The sequence below is a fragment of the Pleurodeles waltl genome, chromosome 1_2 (genome assembly GCF_031143425.1).
Source record: "Pleurodeles waltl isolate 20211129_DDA chromosome 1_2, aPleWal1.hap1.20221129, whole genome shotgun sequence".
Classification (NCBI taxonomy): domain Eukaryota; kingdom Metazoa; phylum Chordata; class Amphibia; order Caudata; family Salamandridae; genus Pleurodeles; species Pleurodeles waltl.
The window spans coordinates 407719107-407737917 of record NC_090437.1 but is presented as its reverse complement, the minus strand read 5'-3'; the positions used below and the strand labels follow the sequence as shown (position 1 = coordinate 407737917).

Here is an 18811-nt window from a genome sequence, read left to right as displayed (position 1 = left end):
CAATGGAAACTGAATTTTAATCAACATTAGCAATATCGATATATTTGTTTAAGTTTGACTTCTTTCATTTTCGCACCTGCTAGAAACCAAAAAGATATTACAGGTTGTATCAGGCTGCTTCACCGAATTCATTGCACTATGAGCAACTGAGTTCTTTAATGGAAAGTAACATGAGGAAATTAAAGTTGATACCCAACCATCCCTTTGATAAATCCTCACAACACTTTCCAACACTTTTTGATTGGGTTGAATTGAACATTTGAAAAGTGTCATCAGATGCATCAAAAGTTATTACGAAGCAAAACCGCAAAATCACTTTTAATGGGTTAGTTATGGTGAGCAATGCAACCCTAGTTCCCTCAAAACCCTACTCATGACCTCACATATGATGTCTTAACAGTGGTATCACTAGTAATATTATATATCCAATGATTTGCTGTATTACCATTTACATCATCAGTAACACTATTGAAGGAGTTCCACTCTATTATACCCCTGGACCTACTTGGCAGTACCCATCAGTCTCAGGGAGCAGGAAGTGTTGTCATAAAAACCATGTGTTGAGGGTGAAGGATTGCTGAGTACAGAGCCCACATCCCCATGCATCTGGGCTTGAGCACACTTAGCTCTAGATTTCACTGGGAGGCTCACATCAATTCCCAGTGAATTTAAGTGAGGGGCCTTGTTAGAAATGGGGTCTCTAGTTGCCAATGGTTTGCACTCTGCCCAAGTAGGGACCCTCACTCAAATCAGGGTAAGGAAGTCCCATCCCTAAGATAACCCCTGCTCACCCCATTGATAGCTTGGCAAAAGCAGTCAGGCTTATCTCAGAGGCAATGTGTAAAGTATTTGTGTCCACACACAGTCACACAGTGAAAACACTACTAATGGATCGCACACAAGTTTAGAAAGATAGCCAATATTTATCTGAATAAAACAAGACACAAACTACCAAAATCCAACATAAACATGCAAAGATGTGAATTTTTAAAGATTAAATCTCAGTATAGCACTTAGAAACACAAAGCTCCAAGTGGGGCTATCCCAACGTTTTTGACAGAGTCGTTCCTACAGTCCAATGCCACTCACAAGGGAATGCGGGCCGGTCACGGAGTCACATGAACCCCCAGGTACAGTTCCTTTGAAAACGATGAAACAAAGATGTGACACAGAGTCTGGAAGATGAGGCATTGCTTGAGCCGGCGCAGCGTCCGTTCTTTACTGGTAGTGGGATGATGAAGCATTGGTTTCTTTCTGCGAGGCAGGGGAGGTGAGGTGCTGGTTCCTTAAGGTTGCAGGGAAGATGATGCGCCATCGGTGGTGATGTGTCCATTCCTTATGATCCGGGGAGGGGGGTTGGTGGGTGGTTTTCTGAATCCAGCAAGTCAAGAGGTGCGGCGTCTGTCACAATAACAACATGGGGCCACAGGTTCTGCTGTGGACTCGGGTGATCCGGATGTCAGGGGCATGACACTCAGGGCTCACGCTGTGATGGGAGTTCGGAGGCGCTACAGCGGCGCCAGGCCTGCAGCTTGAGTCACGGTGATTGCACTCAGCAGGGACCACAGCTCCTGGCGCAGGAAGCGGCTTGGAGTTGGACAGTGGCGCTGGTCCCGAAGAAGCTCTGGAGCCAATGCATTTGGTTTCTTCTTGGTTTCACCAGAACTCACTTTCAAGGGCCCAGGAACTGGATTTGGCCCCACTTGGCAAGCCCGGGCTCTCAGCAAGAAATCCCAGGTGCTGGCAGATGAAGTAATTGATGTCCCTGAGACTTCTAACAAGAGGCAAGCTCAGTTCAAGCCATTGGAGAACCTTGGAAAGCAGGATGTAGAAAGCAAAGTCCAGTCCTTTGACTTCCAGGGCAGAAGTAGCAGCAGGCCAGCACAGCAAAGTGTCAGGTCCTCCTCAAGCATCCAGCTCTTCATACTGGCGAATGTCTTCAGTCCAGAAGTGTTCTGAAGTTGTGAGGTCAGCAGTACAATACTTATACTCATTTCTGCCTTTGAAGTAGGCATACTTCAAAGGAAAGTCTTTGTAGTCCACAAGACCCTGCCTCTCCCTGTTCTAGCCCCAGACACACTCCAGGGGGTTGGAGACTGCTTTGTGTAAGGACAGGCACATCCCTATTCAGGTGCAAGTGTCAGCTCCTCCCTCCACTCGAGCCTAGGAAGACCCATCAGGATATGCAGGACACACCTCAGCTCCCTTTGTGTGACTGTTTAGAGTGAATTCACAAACAGTTCAATTGTCAGTCTAGCCATGACGTGTATTCAGCAGCCTGACAGAGGCACACAATGGTTAAGCAAGAAGATGCCCATTTTCAAAAAGTGGCATTTTCAAACTAGCAATTTAAAAACCAACTTCATCAAAAGATGTATTTTTAAACTGTGAGTTCAGAAACCCCAAACTCCACACCTCTATCTGCTCCCAATGGGAAATTACACTTAAAATATATTTCAAGGCAATTCTTCATGTTACCCTAAGGGAGATTTAGGCCTTGCAAAAGTGAAAACAAATTTAGCAGTGTTTCACTATCAGGACATGTAAAACACAGTAATACATGTCCTACCTTTTAAATACACTACACCCTGCCCATGGGGCTGAATCGGCCTACCTTAAGGGCGACTTACATGAAGTAAAAAGGGAAGGTTTGGGCCTGGCAGTGGGTGCACTTACCAGGTGGAACTGGCAGTTTAAAACTGCACATACAGACACTGCAGTGGTAGATCTGAGACATGTTTACCTGGCTACTCATGTGGGTGGCACAATCAGTGCTGCAGGTTTAATAGTAAAATTTGATTTAAAGGCCCCGGACAACTCTAGTGCACTTTACTAGGGACCTACTAGTAATCAAAATATGGCATTAATGAGAAAAGGCAATCACCAACCCAATTTAGACCGAGAGCACTGGCATTTTAGCACTGGTCAGCAATGGTAAAGTGTCCAGAGTCCTAAAGCCAGCAAAAACGAAGCTCAGTACCGGATCATAACCGGAGGTCAGAAGCCGAAAAGACAGGGCAAGCCATGCCAAGAGGTGACAAGTCTCACAGGCCTACACTCAGCAGTCCTGCTTATAAGTTAGTCATTTTCAATGAGCTCTAAGTGCAGGGTCCGATATGTTGTCCGTTCTGTACGTTAATTCCCTCTACTGATAGGAGCATAGGCCTAGGTGTCCTCTACCCGTGCACCACATCTCAGTGTGCTTATCCTGCAGCAATGCCCAATTCATTCTGGTCTCAGAGTAGACATGTCACAATGAGTTCACCTGCAATGATAAAAGCTCAACTGATTTGTAGTGACAATGTTATTTAAGTTTTGCCAGGTACATATAATGTCCATACAACATATATTTGTAAGGCAATGTATTTTTTTATAGCAAACATAAACTCTCTTTTGAGACCATAGCTTCACTTTGATAAATGTCAGTACATTTCATTGATTTTTGCTATTTTATGCTTTGGTGTCTTACCAAGGCAAGGAACCTTTGCCTCATTATGCACTGTGCACAACTGAAGGACCTCAGCATCGAGCTTCACCTCTTGGTGCACCCGCCCTCATGTGAGCAGATCCTTCTGTGCAAGGCCCAGTCTTCATTTTAGCACTGCCAGCTTACCTCGTTTTATAAATTCCTGGATCTGAGGTGGCATCTGTAGTTAAAGATTGGGATTGCAAGTGCTGCTTTGGTTTGTGTTACTGGCAGTTCTTTGTGAGCTGCAGTGCCCGAGACAGAACTGTGGAGTCGACCTGTGAACTATTTTGTTTTACCCTCCTGTCCTTTTTTTGAGTTTGAGTGCTTTGTCAAAGAGTATCTGTGGGACTGACAAATATTAAAACAGCAGTTGGGGATATCTGTGGGTTCTGCTACAGGATCCCAGAGTTGCACCACACAAAGTAATCGTGTCACCATCTTTAGAGGGTGGTTCTGTCCTTCTAGCATCCATGATGACCCTGTATGACCCCCGCCGATAATTCCAGGTCCGTGGCCCCCAAACCTGTTTTCACTTGCGCAAATGCCGGGTCTGGTGACAGCATCACAGCCTGGCCTCCACACAACCTTTGCAGCAGGGGAACAGACGATGCTTCCTCTGGACAGAATGAAACCTGTTCAAACTCCCTTAACATTGCCACCATATGGTTGAAATAAAAATTTGGATTAAAAAAACAGAGCGATGCAACTGTTATACTAGCAATGTTTTCTAAACAACAAGCATTTCATTTATGCTTAGCATTTTATGTTTTTTATTTATGAAGAAAGCAAGAATAAAAAACCTCCTAACCAATCAGTCAAAATGCAGGAAGTTACAATGTCACTTAAACAGCACTTCATAACATAAAGTTTAAAAAGAAGCGCAGGCAAAACAAATAGCTTTGTATAGTTGATATAATAATGAAATCAAAAGCACACTCTCAACCAGCTTAGAAACCAAAAAGAATAGAAGTATTTATTTCTCTGCAGAAGTGAACAAATGTGCACGTGCTTTCTCCAGTCACTCAAAGTGAAGGATTCCAGTGAATAAGGTGGGCTGAGCCTCCGCCAAATGCTGTAGCCTATGCTGTGATTGGAAAAAACAAAATGTGTGTGACAGGTTAATAGACTAGTGATGAATCCTTCACTGAGAATGTGAATTATGTTTGATTTTTTGGGAAATAAATATAGTCTAACGTGACAAAAGCTGTTAGGCGAGACCTAAAACGCAGCAGTGCTATCAGGCGAAAGAGAGTATAAAGTCAGTAGAATATTGTGTCGACAATGGGTCTTTATGCCTATGTTACTGGTGAAGACCTAATTCTTTACGTTTTGTCATTAATGCTGAAGCTTTGGAAATATCCATTGTTTTTTTTTCTAGGAGGACAAAGGCCTCGTCCATGGTAACGTGTGCTCAAAAAACATCTTGCTGGTTAGAGAAGAAGACAGGAAGGCTGGAACTCCTCCTTTTATCAAGCTGAGTGACCCAGGAATCAGTATTACCGTTTTGCCAAAAGAAAGTAAGCCTTAAAGCCACTGTTTTATCAATTCTGTTTAATCCACATTCCTTGTAAATGCTTTGCAGATGATGGGGTGGATGTTATTTTTTAAAACATTTTTCTCCTAAACAATGAATGGCTTCTCGAAAATAAAGTAGAACACATTCAAAGCTGAAATGCTAACACCAGCTGCCGTACAGTAATGTAGGAAGACGCACATACTTACCTTGTATTAGAGCAGGAAAATGAGAGCTGTTGTGAAACGATGAAGAGGAGTTGCCTTGACTGACTTGTGCAAGGACATAAAGACATACTGGTTTGTTCCTTTTCTCCATGTTATTTCAAATTGTGCTGCTTTCACGGCATTGCTTGCTTTGCTTCTAGTTGTGCACCCTATTGAGAGATAGCAAGTCCATTACCTTATCACAGGACTACTCTCAAGCGGTTATCTAATTTACATAAAGGAATCTCACAGAACGACCCCTTCATCCTTCACATTTGTATGTGTTTTGCTTCAGTACTCTAGTGCTGTGCTTTCGATTTACATTGCTTCAGAAGCATTTCTTCATCAAGTTCTGTTATCGCTGTGAAATGCTGTTCAGTTCTGTTACGGTTTTGCATGTACATGGACGTCTACCCATGCACGGCTACTTACTTAGGTAGTTACTGAAACAGACTTAAGAGCATGAGTACAAGGTAGGACGTACTTGGAAACAACACAATTAAGCGTGCATTTAACATTTTATGGAAGCAGATCACTCATGTCTTGAGGGCCACACCCTGCAACAGAATTGTGTCCTAACCGAAGGAGATAGGATGTGGCATTGGAAACTGCAGACCTGCAATTTAGGAAGTAAGATTTGATGTCCTAGGTCTCCAGTATCAGAAATGAGCTGCTTCTGAGTTTACTTGGTTAAATGGAGCTCTAATTTTTCTGAGGTGTCTGGTTCTAGAGATGGGGAGTTGGAGTAAACTGTGGCTCCTGCGGTAGTGGATTCATCAGGTAGCAAGGAGTTGGAAGTTTTAGAAGTGGTGTGTGTTTATTAGCTCTGGAGTGGGGGCCATTTGAGCCTTGGTGGGGGTGGTCAGGAGAGCAACTTGTGAGATGGGTGCATGAGAGAGAAATGGAGGTTGTGCTCTGCCGTCTTTCTATTGTTTCCTGACGGTGACCGAATGTTTCGCTGTTCATTTGGGGGCAAGAGAGATATTAATACTTTGAACCGAAAGATGGGTTGTAGTGTAATAGCCATCATGGATTCACCCCTAAAAGAGGGTCATTGAACTTGGATGTAGGCCTTGTCATGTGCAAGTCACTATGTGGGATGTTAGAATGTACCCTGCCAGAACCGGGAGTTTGGTTGACATAGGGAGGCAGGGTCATGTAGCAGGAATAGCTGCAAATAGGGCTGAAGATAGTCACAGGAGTCATTAACATGTGGAGGAGCGGTCATTGCCTGCGTGAAGGTCGATGATAGCATTATGATATGATAGCATTGTTGGCAGCATTTGGGTCTGAGTCACAGAGGGAGTGACCATGAATACTGACATAAACATCTTGTCTAGTTTCGAAGTCTAAGGAGTGAATGATAGGGAGGCAGGGAGTGGAGTTTGTTGAACTGGTGATGTAGTTATCCGTTGTGATGGTCAGCATTATTTTTTCTCTAGTCATGATAGAGACTTTTGAACTTTGAGAATATCAAACTGTGCAATATTAATGCATAGATTAGCGGTGGAGGGTTAGATCATGGTTGTCCCATTCTCACAAAGATTTATTTGAAGTTAATGTTACAGGTCATGGTGACCAGTTCTAGTTTTCTCCCACAGTGGATTTAAGACTTCCTCAAAACTGTGAAGGAGTATATTGTATCCATACTGATGGGTATTTTTTGATGAGAAAGAGTAGGCTGATTTGTTATGGTGCCCAACCAAGTATTTTCACCCATTAAATCTGAAAATTAGCTGTCCAGACTCTATATTATAGGCCATTCTGAGATGTTATTGCCTGCATCTTGGAATCTGATCTGATAAGAATATCTCTTCTGTTTAGATTTGATGGCAGGTAGGGCTCCAAGTGAGAGGAGTGTTTGCTGTTTTAGAGAGGCAAAACAAATTTGGAGGACAGTATCATTTAAAAGAGAAGACATTTTTTAAGCAAAAACATATTAGTCAACAAACGTTCAGCCAAGTGAAAGGCACAGTGTGAAACAAACTGTATTGGTGAACAAAATCACAGTGTAGACCAAATCACGATTTAGGAACTCAATAAATCAGTAAGTGTAATTAGCATGGGGTATAATCAGTGTAGATCAAATCACAGGTAAAGAACAAATTCACAGTGTGGTTTGAAACTACCATATGGCATAAAATATGTTAGACGGCAAAGCCACAGTTTGAAGCAAAATAGATTAGTGGAAAAAAACAAGGTAGAATAGAGCATTCTGGTGTCAGTTTCTTTCTTTCCGTGCTTTCGTATGCGGAACGAGAACTAGCTCCTACTTTTTTCTTATCAGTTGACAAGTTTTTTTATTCTTCAAAATTTCTTTCTAGTGTACAAGGGAATACGTCCCCTCCTAAAACGACATTGTTTAAGCCTTGTAAGGACTCTTGCAAACAGACTTCTGTGACAGATCCCCATTAGGGGTGTGTCTGATGTTTGAACTCGGGTCTGACTCCAAGTTATGCGAGTGCATCAGGAGTGTATCCTGAACCACTAAAAGGCGATCCATGACCACAGGGCAAAGTCATGTGTAAAACCCACTCCCGTTCAAAGCTAAAGACACAGACCCACTCCTGGGAACTCTAAGGGCCAGATGTATCAAAGTCCCGGTTTGCATTTCCTAAATAGCAAATTTTAAGAAATCGCTATTCAAGAAATGAAAAATGGGATGAATGAAATTTTCGAGTCGGTAATAGCGATTTCTTAAAATTCGCAATCGCTGTTACCGAATCCAATTGGAGAATGGGACTCCATTCATCCCTATGGGCCTGTATGCCCATAGGTGCTAATGGTTTTGCATTTTCCAAGTTGCAAATTCCAGTTTGGAATTCGCAAATTAGGTAATACAAACCCCAGGGTGCTGGGGCCGTAAGGCCCCCTCTGATGCACCCCCCAAAAATATTTGCGGACATGTGAAGCACACACATGCTCTGGGGTCATGAGTGCGCTACATGCATTTTAAAAAATTGAACATACTTACCACCAAATTGGATTTGGTGGTAATTGCATTCCCTAAATGCACAATTCGCATTTAGGAAATGCTTGATACATGTGCTTTGGAAATCGCAAATAGGAATTTCCTATTTGCGATTTCCTATTTAGAGAATCGCAGTTTGCGATTCTCTAAATGGGATTGCAATTTTAAGGAATCGCTATTTTTTCAATTCCTTAAAATTGCACAGCGAATACCTTTCATACATCTGCAAAGGCATTTTTGCATTCGCAAACAGACGAATTTGGCGATTCGCACTGTTTGAGAATGCAAAATTGCTTGATACATCTGGCCCTAAATCCCCAAATAAAAGCAAGAAGTAATAGCAGCCCTTGTCCCAGCCTTGTCACACTCTGGGAAGATGTGAAGATGTCAAGGTGCCCTGCGGTTTCGCTTGTGGTCCCCTAGTTAAAAACAAATTCAACAGTTGATTCGGATGCATCCTTGAATTTCTGGGTTCATCAGTGATGTCACACAGATCAGGAATTTAAGGAGGCTATGCTTGGCATTTTTGGTACCCCACCAGCTATCCCTGGCCTGCCTCCGGGCCCTACGGATCTGCAGAGTCCTCCAGCTAGGTTACAGCTGGTGGGTCTGCCCGCTGTGCTGTCTCGGCATCATGTACCTGCTTTGGGTTCATGTTCAACTATGTAGCCTACTCCATGCCCAGCACCACCTTCTCTGCTGGTTCCTGCTGCACCAATGCAAGCACTGATGCCAGAAGAGGACATTGATCCCATAGTTATATCTGACCTCGAGGTGAACCTGCCCATACCTTGGCTGAAGCCCCACTCAAACTCAGTTGCTATGCACCCAGACCCTATACATTCTGCCTCTGACAAGACACTGTCTTTCGCTAGGAGATGCTATCCAGTGCTCCAACAAATTTTGGGATCGGACTCTGACCAGAGCCAACTAGCTTTTCATGATGCTGGTGATAGTGGGGACATATTCTCCCCACTGTATGACACTGATGCTTTCTATATGGATATACAAGAGCCAAGTGGGCAAGACACTTCCCATCACACTGGACTACTCTCCTCCCCAGCCCTTTCGCAAAAGAGTCTGCTTAATTGGCCCTGGTATTTAGATGGTGAGGCAAAGTCTTAAGTCTACAGATGCCATCCCTTGACATAAAAACCATTGTCCTCACAGTAGTGATACAAGCTAGACAATCTTCATCTTAACCCTTACTGTCATTCAACTAGCCAGACACCCTCATGGGCACTTAAATCAAACCCTGCTTTCTCACACATAAATTGGACAGGTAGCACGTCAGTACAGACCTGCTCTTCATGGCCCTGCCTTTCAAACGCAGCATTCCATCTCTGAGAGTCTGGTAGTACAGGTCCCCACCAGCAGGGTTAATCTTAATACATTTCCCTCTAACTCCAGACAGTGTTGAAAAGAATTGAAGCATTTGGAAAGAGGATTTTTTCTTCCACCAGTCTCATCCTCAGATCAGTCAACACCAGTTGTTTGCTGGGAAGGTACTCCCATGCATTGTCAGACTTGGTACCAGAGATATTACGCGTAATTTAACACATTCCATTCAAGATGGCCAGAATGTGGCCAGGTATGTCACCAGGTCAAGCCTTTATACAGTGGACTACTTAGGCACATTGGTTGGCACTAGTGTGGCGCTCTGGCACCAGGCATGGATGAGATCCATAGGCTTCTTGGGAAATTCTCAGGCATCACTCATGGATATGCATTTTGGTGGGTCTTGCATCTTTGGCAAGAAGGCTGAGTTTGTCTTTACATGCCTTAAAGAGAGTAGAGCTACTGTGTGCACCCTCGAACTTCCTACACCCGTGAGGCAGTATCCCCAAAAATGTCACTCCTATCAAGTCATTGTTAGGGATTTCACCTTCAGACAGCATCAATGCCCCCTGTTCCCACAACAGCCCTTCTGCGGTCAGGGTAAGGGATCCTGCAAACAACAGCCAGGCCAGCAGGCGGAGTGAACTTCATAGTTCCTGACCAGTTCAGCAGCAGGATCCAAGCAGCTTTAGTTTGCCCTTAGCAGCACACAACCACGCTGTGGAAGGCAGGATCACTCATTGGTGACAAGTCATAGCATCCAACAGGTGGGTTTTGCAGATAGTACAACGTAGTTATGCCCTGCCATTCCTTTCGGCCCAGCGCCTCTTTTACCTACATTAGACAATTTGTCCATAGTCCTGCAGGAAGTTCAGATGGTTTTGGAGAAAGTAGCTCTTTTGAAGAAAGGCTCCCGGCCTCAGAGATTGGAAGTGAGTACTAATCCTGTTATTTCCGAGTGCCGAAAAGAGTGGAGGCCTTCACCATATATTAAATATTCAACACCTCAATTTCTCACTGTAGAAAGACAAATTCAAGAATCTCAAACTGGCTCAGGTTCTATCTGCTCTGGAACCAGGAGACTGAATGATGATGTTAGACCTGCAAGATACATATCCTGCATTTCAAGGTGAACCAGGAGCAATTTCAGTTCTCTTTTGTCCCTTTTGTCCTCACAGTGCTCCATGGCTGTTCATGAAAGTGATGGCACTGGTCAAGTGTATCTTCAGAGGTTAGGAATACCTGTCTTTCCCCTTCTTCAGCATCTTGATTTTGAAGGTAAGTGTGCCACAGTTACCCTCAGATGACAGTAGACCTCCCTACAACGTTGGGGCTCGCGATCAACATGCCAGTGTCACAGCTGACTCCTTTGCAGAGGTTTCCTTTCATCAGATCACTATCACACCAAGAACAGGAAAAATTCATAAATGCCTCCAAGATGAGATCCCTACCTACATATCAGGCATCACTAGGGTGTTAACATTATTTTTATCAGAGGCATCCCAGATGCAGTGCAATTTTGAGTCTTCTCTCCAGAGCAGTGAGTTCGGGCCACTGGAACTATGCAGAAGGTGAGGCCTAAAGTATGCAGCAGGTTTGACTTAATATTGCGGCAAGAAAAGGTAAATTATGCGGCATAATACAGCATATTTTCTGATATGGCTATCTCAATATTTTTTCATTTGTACACTTAACGCTGTATTGGCAAAGGTTGCACCAAATTAGTACCTGTTTAACAGCCAGACATAGCAAGAAGCAACAAAAAGGTGACCCCTCAACCTTTGCAAAGGGCATTCAACTGCACAGTAACACATGCTGCTGCATTGTTAATAACCTTGGAACCGTTTGAGCTAGAACCCAGTTTTGCATTTGTTAAAATCTGCAGATGGTTTATGTGGCAAATGCAACATATTTCTGATTATGTGAAAAGCACTGCAACCACACAATTGCTTAATTTCAGTGGCCCTGCATTGAGTCCAGGACATTCAGGCAATGATCCCAGTGTTTCAGCCTCAGTCCTGTGTCTCAGGGAAGATGGCTGTGAGACTTCTTGGCCTACTGCCCTCTGGCATCTTGCTTGCCGATAATGCTAGGCGGCATATGTAGCCTCTGCAATGAGATCTGAAATCTCAGTGGGCTCAGCATCCATGGAATCTATGAGACTCCATCTACGTTTTGGAGGAAACTGCAAAAGATCTATAGTTGTGGCTGCTCAGTCGTATTTGGACCAGCAGAAAACCCCTCTCCCTACCCCACTTAAAACTGAAAAGATGTCATACATGTCCCTGCTGGGTTGGGCAGGTCATCTGTGATACGTGGAGGTAAGGGGACTCTTCTGCCCTCAGAGGCCTATCTCCACATCAGGCTGCTGGAGTTGCAGGCCATTCAATTGGCATTGAAAGCCTTTCTGACGTCCCTCAAGTTGAATCTGCCTGAGGCCCACAAACAACACTGCCGCTGTGGTAAGGCAAAAAGCAGGGCAGGCTGAGTTTCTGGGCTCTGTGCCAAGAGCTCATAGGCCTCTGAAGCTGGTTGAATAGTAGGGACATCACCCTGATCATACTCTATCTGGCATGCTCTTTCAATCCCAGGGCGGACAAACCCAGCTGCAACATCTAGCGGATCACAAATGGCAGCTGCACCCGGAGTTCACATAGAACATCTTCCAGCAATAAATAGAGACCTGCATCTATCTCCACCACAGCTGAGAACACAAAGTGTTAACACTTTTGCTTGTTGGAAAAAAGAAAGCTCATTCTAGCTGGAGTGGAGAATGGGACTCCTCTATGCCTTCTTACAGCTATATTGCCTGCCCTGTGTTCCGAAAATAATCTAGGAAAAATGGGCCCAAGTTATCCTAGTGGCTATGGATTGGACTAGGAGAATGTGATAGCTGGAACCTTTGAGCATTAGTGTCTATCCTCCAGTCAGGCTGCCATTTCAAGAGACTCTTCTGTCGCATCACCAGAGCAAGGTCTTGTACCCAGGCCTGCACAATCTATCCCTCCATGCATGGAGATGACTTTATTCAGTCTAGCTTTCCACGTAGTATATGTGTTTCTGGTGACCTGGCAGCCTTCTTGCCAGGCTAAACAAGCCACCTTCAGTGAGTCTCTTTTCCACGTATAATGGTATCCACCTGATACCTGCTGCATCCATACAGCAATCAAGTATGGCTTCCAAATACAGTGTCCGGGTTTCTTCTGCGTCTCCCAGGTGTCACATCTTGCACTAGTCTACGATCCCTTTTACACAGGTGCACTCTCCCAAGTTGGCTCAAACGAAGTTCAGCCTTCTGCTTCCATCCCACTCAGGCACGGCACAAAAGAATATTAAGTTCAATGCATTATAAAACACAAACTTTATTACATGTAATACAATCTTTGGGGCATTTCTAATTTTAACTCTGATGAATGTTTTGTAGTTTAGGTTACTCATACATGGCCGCACACTACAGTATTAGGCACAATGTCTGGTTCTGTATATCTCGATGTCTGGTGGATGATACAAATAAAACAACCATTGTCATAGCTGTCAATTCGAATTGTACATATTGAGGGCAGGGGAAAGCAACATGATCGGAGGAGGGAAAGAGCAGCAACTACGAACAACGGAAGGAGAGCAAAGTGACAAACAACATGAGGGAGGGGTGAGGGAGGGAAATGGACTGTAGACATATGCATTCTTATAAAGTGCATCGAAAAAGTAACTTTAAAAAGTACTTGCAGGAGTGCAGTGCCAGTGGAAGGACAATTGCCCTAGACAGCAAGCTGTACTAGGTCCATGCTCCACGCAGGGACAAACACTGAAGCCCCAGAAAGAGCTGATTGAGGAGCAGGCATCATCCTATGGTCATCTGATCAAATTTTGGCTAGATTTTCACTGGGCAGTCATGCAGTTATTATTTAACTGAATACATCAGTGCTTTTTGGAATTTGTAGCTTCGTTTGCAACATGTTTCGCATCCCTTTTTTGGGGGCAGGGATGCAGTTTGGGAGGCAGACAAGACCGATAGAGGCTTCTGGTGGTTGTTAATGTCCTTTACCACTGGTATCCTGGGGCCCTTTCAACTATGGATTTGCAAACTGGGTCAAAATACAACTGTTACCACACTTGACCATCAGGGTAGCGCGGGAGAACAGTCACAGGCTTCTCAGGGAGGTAGTGTTGAGGATAATAGTGCAGCACTCAGCAGTCAATCAACAGACAAAAATGTATTGTTCAGTCAGTGCTATGTAAAAGAGAGTACTTTAATCTCTCAGCACAACTGTATACTACACAGGTCAATAGCAATGTGAAACAGGGTTGTAACCTAGGTTGCATTGATCAGTGAGGCACCACACTTCGTTTCACAAACTCTCTCCCTGCTCTGGTGAGGATTCTATATATACAGCCCCCAAGACTCTGTATAATAAGAGGCATCTATTAGGCACAGGTGCAGAAGTGTCAACTGCTCTCATCGGTCAATTATGCTAGAAATTAGATCAGCGACAACAAGAGCGAGTTAATGGATGCATGAGAGAGATTGTGTGAGGAGACAAGGAGAGTGGGGCTGGATGGAGGATTGTCAGGGCTGCTTTTGGTTCCTCAGTCTGGCCTTGCAGAGGCGGCTCTTCTATGGAAGCCGCGGCAAGAGCCTTGCGTTAGGGCTTGTCTTTATGCATTTATGGAGTGCAGTACTGCCACCCCATGTTGGTGTATACTGGCGCTGTAGCAAATAATACTTGTGAGCAAGCAGTATAAAGTGGATTTCTGGGTGGAAATGTCAACCATATGATATAAAAAGAAATAGCCTTCCTGAACTTAAGAAGATTTTGTTCCAGGTAGTTGGATGAAGTCAGCAGTACAGGCCTGCGTGACAGCACTCTTCAGCAGCGGTGGCCAGCCCGACCAGTTGCAGACAAGTACTCAGATTTGGCAAGTGCAGCCTCTAAGGCCAATCAGGGCTGCCCGCTTTGGTGGGGATGCAACTTCAATTACTGACATCAGAAAATGCAGCACCAGTGTCTCAAGCCTATGCCAGACATGGTGATATTTGACACTAAAAAGTCTTAATGCAGCTCACTCAGGAACTGCTCAGTGACCAGCACAGTTCATCAATTTTTCAGAGTGGTCCTTGTGCTAGTAACATACTGAGAATCTCCTACTAAGCAGCTTTCTGTCGTGCAGGAGCAGGCACACTGTTTCCCTCTGTCAGGCAGCAGGCTTCTAGGCACTTCAAGCAAGTCATCAACTCCTCCAGCAGAAAGTGCGGACCTCTGGTGATGTCCCATTGCCTCTGGTAGAGTGGCAATCAGGTAGAACTTGCAACTCCAACAAATCAAGGTGGTTTGGATCACACATTTATACACACATTCCAGACCAGTGATGTGGATCCACTGTCCAAGGTTTCAGGGCTGTTTTTTTGTTGGTTCTATTTCAAATTTAATTTCTGATTTCTTCTCAGACACATCCTTTGTGCAAGGTATGTCTGGCACTGAACAAGAGTATCCTAAACAAGGGCACAGTGTGAGATGTTTGTTCCTGGCTGTCTTTTTCTGTCCTGAAGCTGTAATGGAGATAGACTAATGGGCAGGCATGCAATACACTTTCACAGGCTGGGGAGAGTTGTCTTCATCCTCCACCTTGTGCCATGCTAAACCATTGGCACCCAAAATGGACCCCAATGACCCCAATACTCAGACTGACATAACACAGAGTGTCATACTACTATACATGTACTGCACACTCATTGCACATACTAGCATTCAACATATATGTGGGATGCCAATAGAAGGTTCTGTGTTTCACATAACAGAGAAACTACATGCAAATGGCTAGTGGGCTCGGCTCTTCTGGTCACAGAGAAAAAAGTCTGGTCACTACCACTGATTCATAAAACATGATACACTGCCACCAGCATTTTAAGTGATGCTCCCCAGGAACATACAGTAGTTCAAGGCTCAATATGAAGGCACGCTTGGTGCTCCCCTCGAGCTCATAGAACATGCCTTGAATCCCCTAGGACAGGCCTCAGCTTTTGCACAGACTAAATTAGTGTAATGCTAGTGCAAAAATAAGTCAGGATACCAGGTTCACATGCAGTCCGGCATTTGGGGCAGGGGCACATGCCGTTTACCTTTCAAGTAGCATTCCTGACCCAACAACCTAGTAACAACTATGGACTGTTTAAGTAGCTTCCCAGTCACGTGGGGCCATTTCATCACCCTGAATGTGCTCAGTGTTGCACACCACCACGTGCCCACAAATACACATTATGCCCCATTCATTTCTGATGAGCCATAGAGATATTGTTGACCTTTATCCATGGATGTTGGCCAGTATATAATTGGGTGGTTTGCATTGCTGATCTGTGTGTGTGTGTGTCTGTCTACTAGTCGGTGTGCAGAGTGCATGGGTGTGTCGATATACGCTGTCATTGTGCTTAATGAACGTAGATAGCGTTGACCCCGGCTTGCCCGTCATTACTCTTGGCCTCTTAATCACATGACCCCTGTAATTGCTTATTTCGCAAACTTTCATTCACATCAATAGAAAACTGAATATAGTTGCAGCTAGTTATATTTTAAACACTGCAACGTTCATGGCCATGTTTGATGGTAAGTTTATCAGTCCCTGCTCAGTTAGATCATACATCTTTCATTTGGTTCTATAAGGATTCTGATAACTAGATCACCCATGCTAATATACCTACTGCACTGCTTACAAAACAATGGCAAGCACTGAAGGCACTATGATCTTCTAAAGTTCTCTTTTGTGTTTTAAGTTCTGTTGGAGAGGATTCCTTGGGTGCCGCCTGAATGCATTGAAAGTGCTAAACATCTGAGCGTGGCAACTGATAAATGGAGCTTTGGTACCACCTTGTGGGAGATCTGCAGCGGAGGAGACAAGCCGCTGCATGCACTGGATTCTCAGAGGGTAAGTAATCAAGCTAGATGAATACCGAGACATCTGTTTGCTACAGAACGTTATCCATTTTAAATTTCTTTTTGCATCGCTTCGTAGTGTGAACTGCAGAATTATTTACTGTCAAGTCTACGGTACTTGTGTGTTTAACCACGTACTTTTATTTCACAACAGAAATTGCAGTTTTACGAAGACCGGCATCAGCTTCCGGCTCCAAAATGGATGGAACTGGCGAATCTAATAAACAGCTGCATGGATTACGAACCGGACTTCAGGCCTTCTTTTCGAGCTGTAATACGTGATCTCAACAGTTTGTTCACACCAGGTAAGGGACTAAAGTAAATAACACAGACGTACGATTGTGATTCAAGATTGTATTAGTAATTTACGGATATAAAAACAACCATTCTATCTATTTCAGTCCTCTAAATAGGCCTAGTTCTCCTCCGCGCACATTTAAAAATCTGAGTACAACGTCATCTATGAGAGACTCTTCTCGAATTATGCCCCCAGCTCAACCCTGGGCAGCCTGGCTTTTTCTCTGTTTACACCGACGTCAGGGTCTTGGCATCACTTTTCATTTTCTAGATCTCCTCTTCTGGATTAGAGCGTCAGCGTGCCCTTTCAGAGAATGGTAGATCTTGTATTATCTACTCGTCAAGCAAGGTTACTTACCTTCGCAGAGAAGAAATGCTTAACTGAGCATTCTGGTACAGTGGAACTGAAATTTAATTGAACGTGAATGCCAACTTCTCCTTTTTTGGGACTAAATTAAAGAGGCCCTTTAAGTTAATTGCATTTTATAGTATTTGAATACATTGCCTAATATTCATGACATAATTATGAAAGAACTTTGAACTTTTAAAATCTGCCTTGAAGCCCACACAAAGAATAAGGTATTCTATTAGTTATAAATTCAGATGAGGTAACCTATGGCAGGAAACTAATGGCTGTTAATTTATAACCTTTTCTTATGTAGTCTGTATAAAAGCCCCAAACATATTTCCTAGATACATGTGTTATATAGTCAGTCATTTCTCCCTTCTCACGTCTCCTTCTCCCTACAGTATGTTTGTTCTCCTGTTTCAGTCTGTGAAAATCCTACATGACCAGGATAGGACCGGACTATGATTACTGAGCAGCAACATACAAAAAGAGTGACTGGGCTTCAGTCAGAAAACAAGTCCTAATTTGGTTCTGACGCCAGGGAAGGAGCTGAGAAAGTAGGGTGTCTCTTTTACACTGTAAATTTCCCTTAAAAGAGCAACACTGTCCTCTTCCAATTGCATTCATGATCAGGGCCAGATTAAGTTTTAGAATGATATAGTTGTGAGTAGGGCTGAACATGAATCTTCTCCCCTTTTGTAGTACGTATTCTCTATTTTCCATCCACTTAGCTCTGTCCTCTCACATTGGCTACTAAAACATATACTTGCGTGTGTCGAGATCTCTGCAGTTGATACACAGAACTCTGCACAGAAAAGACAGGTATGTGAATAGCATTTTGTAGTACGTTAGTACTACTCGGATAGTAGTACTAACATACTACAAAATTCTGTTTGTGAATAAGGCCCATAGTTTGGTAAACAGTGGTTTAAATAAAATGTACTTTCTTATTATTCCATCACTGTTCCTTCTTTCTCCTCAGATTATGAACTGCTCACAGAAAGTGATATGTTACCAAACAGAGCAGAGGCCTTTGGATTTCTTGGTGCCTTCGAAGACAGGGACCCAACTCAGTTTGAGGAAAGACATCTAAAGTTCCTGCAGCAGCTTGGCAAGGTACTATTGCATTTGATTATTAAATGTTTGTTCAGTGCGAATTGTTATTTGTGAGGCTTCTAGAAAAACACTGGAGCAATATGTGGCATATATGGGTTAAAAAAGGCTTACTTTGTGTGGATGTCAGAACAAGAATTGTACATCCTTTAACACAACTTCATTAAACTGTATGTGTGTGTGTGTAAGTATGATGTAATCATTCACTTCAAAGGAGAAACCATTCCATTATTTTCCCAAGGACACAAAGGGACTTATATGAAAACAATTATTGTGCAACACCTTTTTCTGCCTTTTTCCAAGATGCCATTCAGCTGATAGCTACATGAGACTAAGACCGTAATCATTCCTGATGTGATCTAAATATCTTTGGGGGCACCAATCCGTTTTGCCAATGGGAAAGGCAAGATTTGGTAAGGACCTGGGTGAGCATGAGAGGGAAGGCAAAGATCTCTCAAGGCAGAACATTATCACATCCAAACATTTTCTGCAAAGATAGTCTGATGGACTTAAAAAAAACTTCAGATCAATGTACATTGCACACACAAACATGATGGTGGTCTTCCGAAACTGTTGATGATGCTTAGATGCTTGATCAGTTGAAATATCTATAGATGCTTCTGTTGTAA

General features: G+C 43.6%; 1 protein-coding gene across 2 annotated transcripts in view; it reads left to right on the top strand.

The window, feature by feature from the left end:
- The window catches only part of JAK2 (Janus kinase 2), an 882548-nt gene that overhangs the window by 750460 nt on the left and 113277 nt on the right, over window positions 1-18811 (top strand). For both annotated transcript variants that reach the window (XM_069240320.1, XM_069240330.1), the window contains 4 exons: window positions 4848-4986; window positions 16264-16415; window positions 16578-16728; window positions 18052-18185. In XM_069240320.1, the coding sequence (XP_069096421.1) occupies window positions 4848-4986; window positions 16264-16415; window positions 16578-16728; window positions 18052-18185 (576 nt within the window). The remainder of the gene's footprint in view (window positions 1-4847; window positions 4987-16263; window positions 16416-16577; window positions 16729-18051; window positions 18186-18811) is intronic.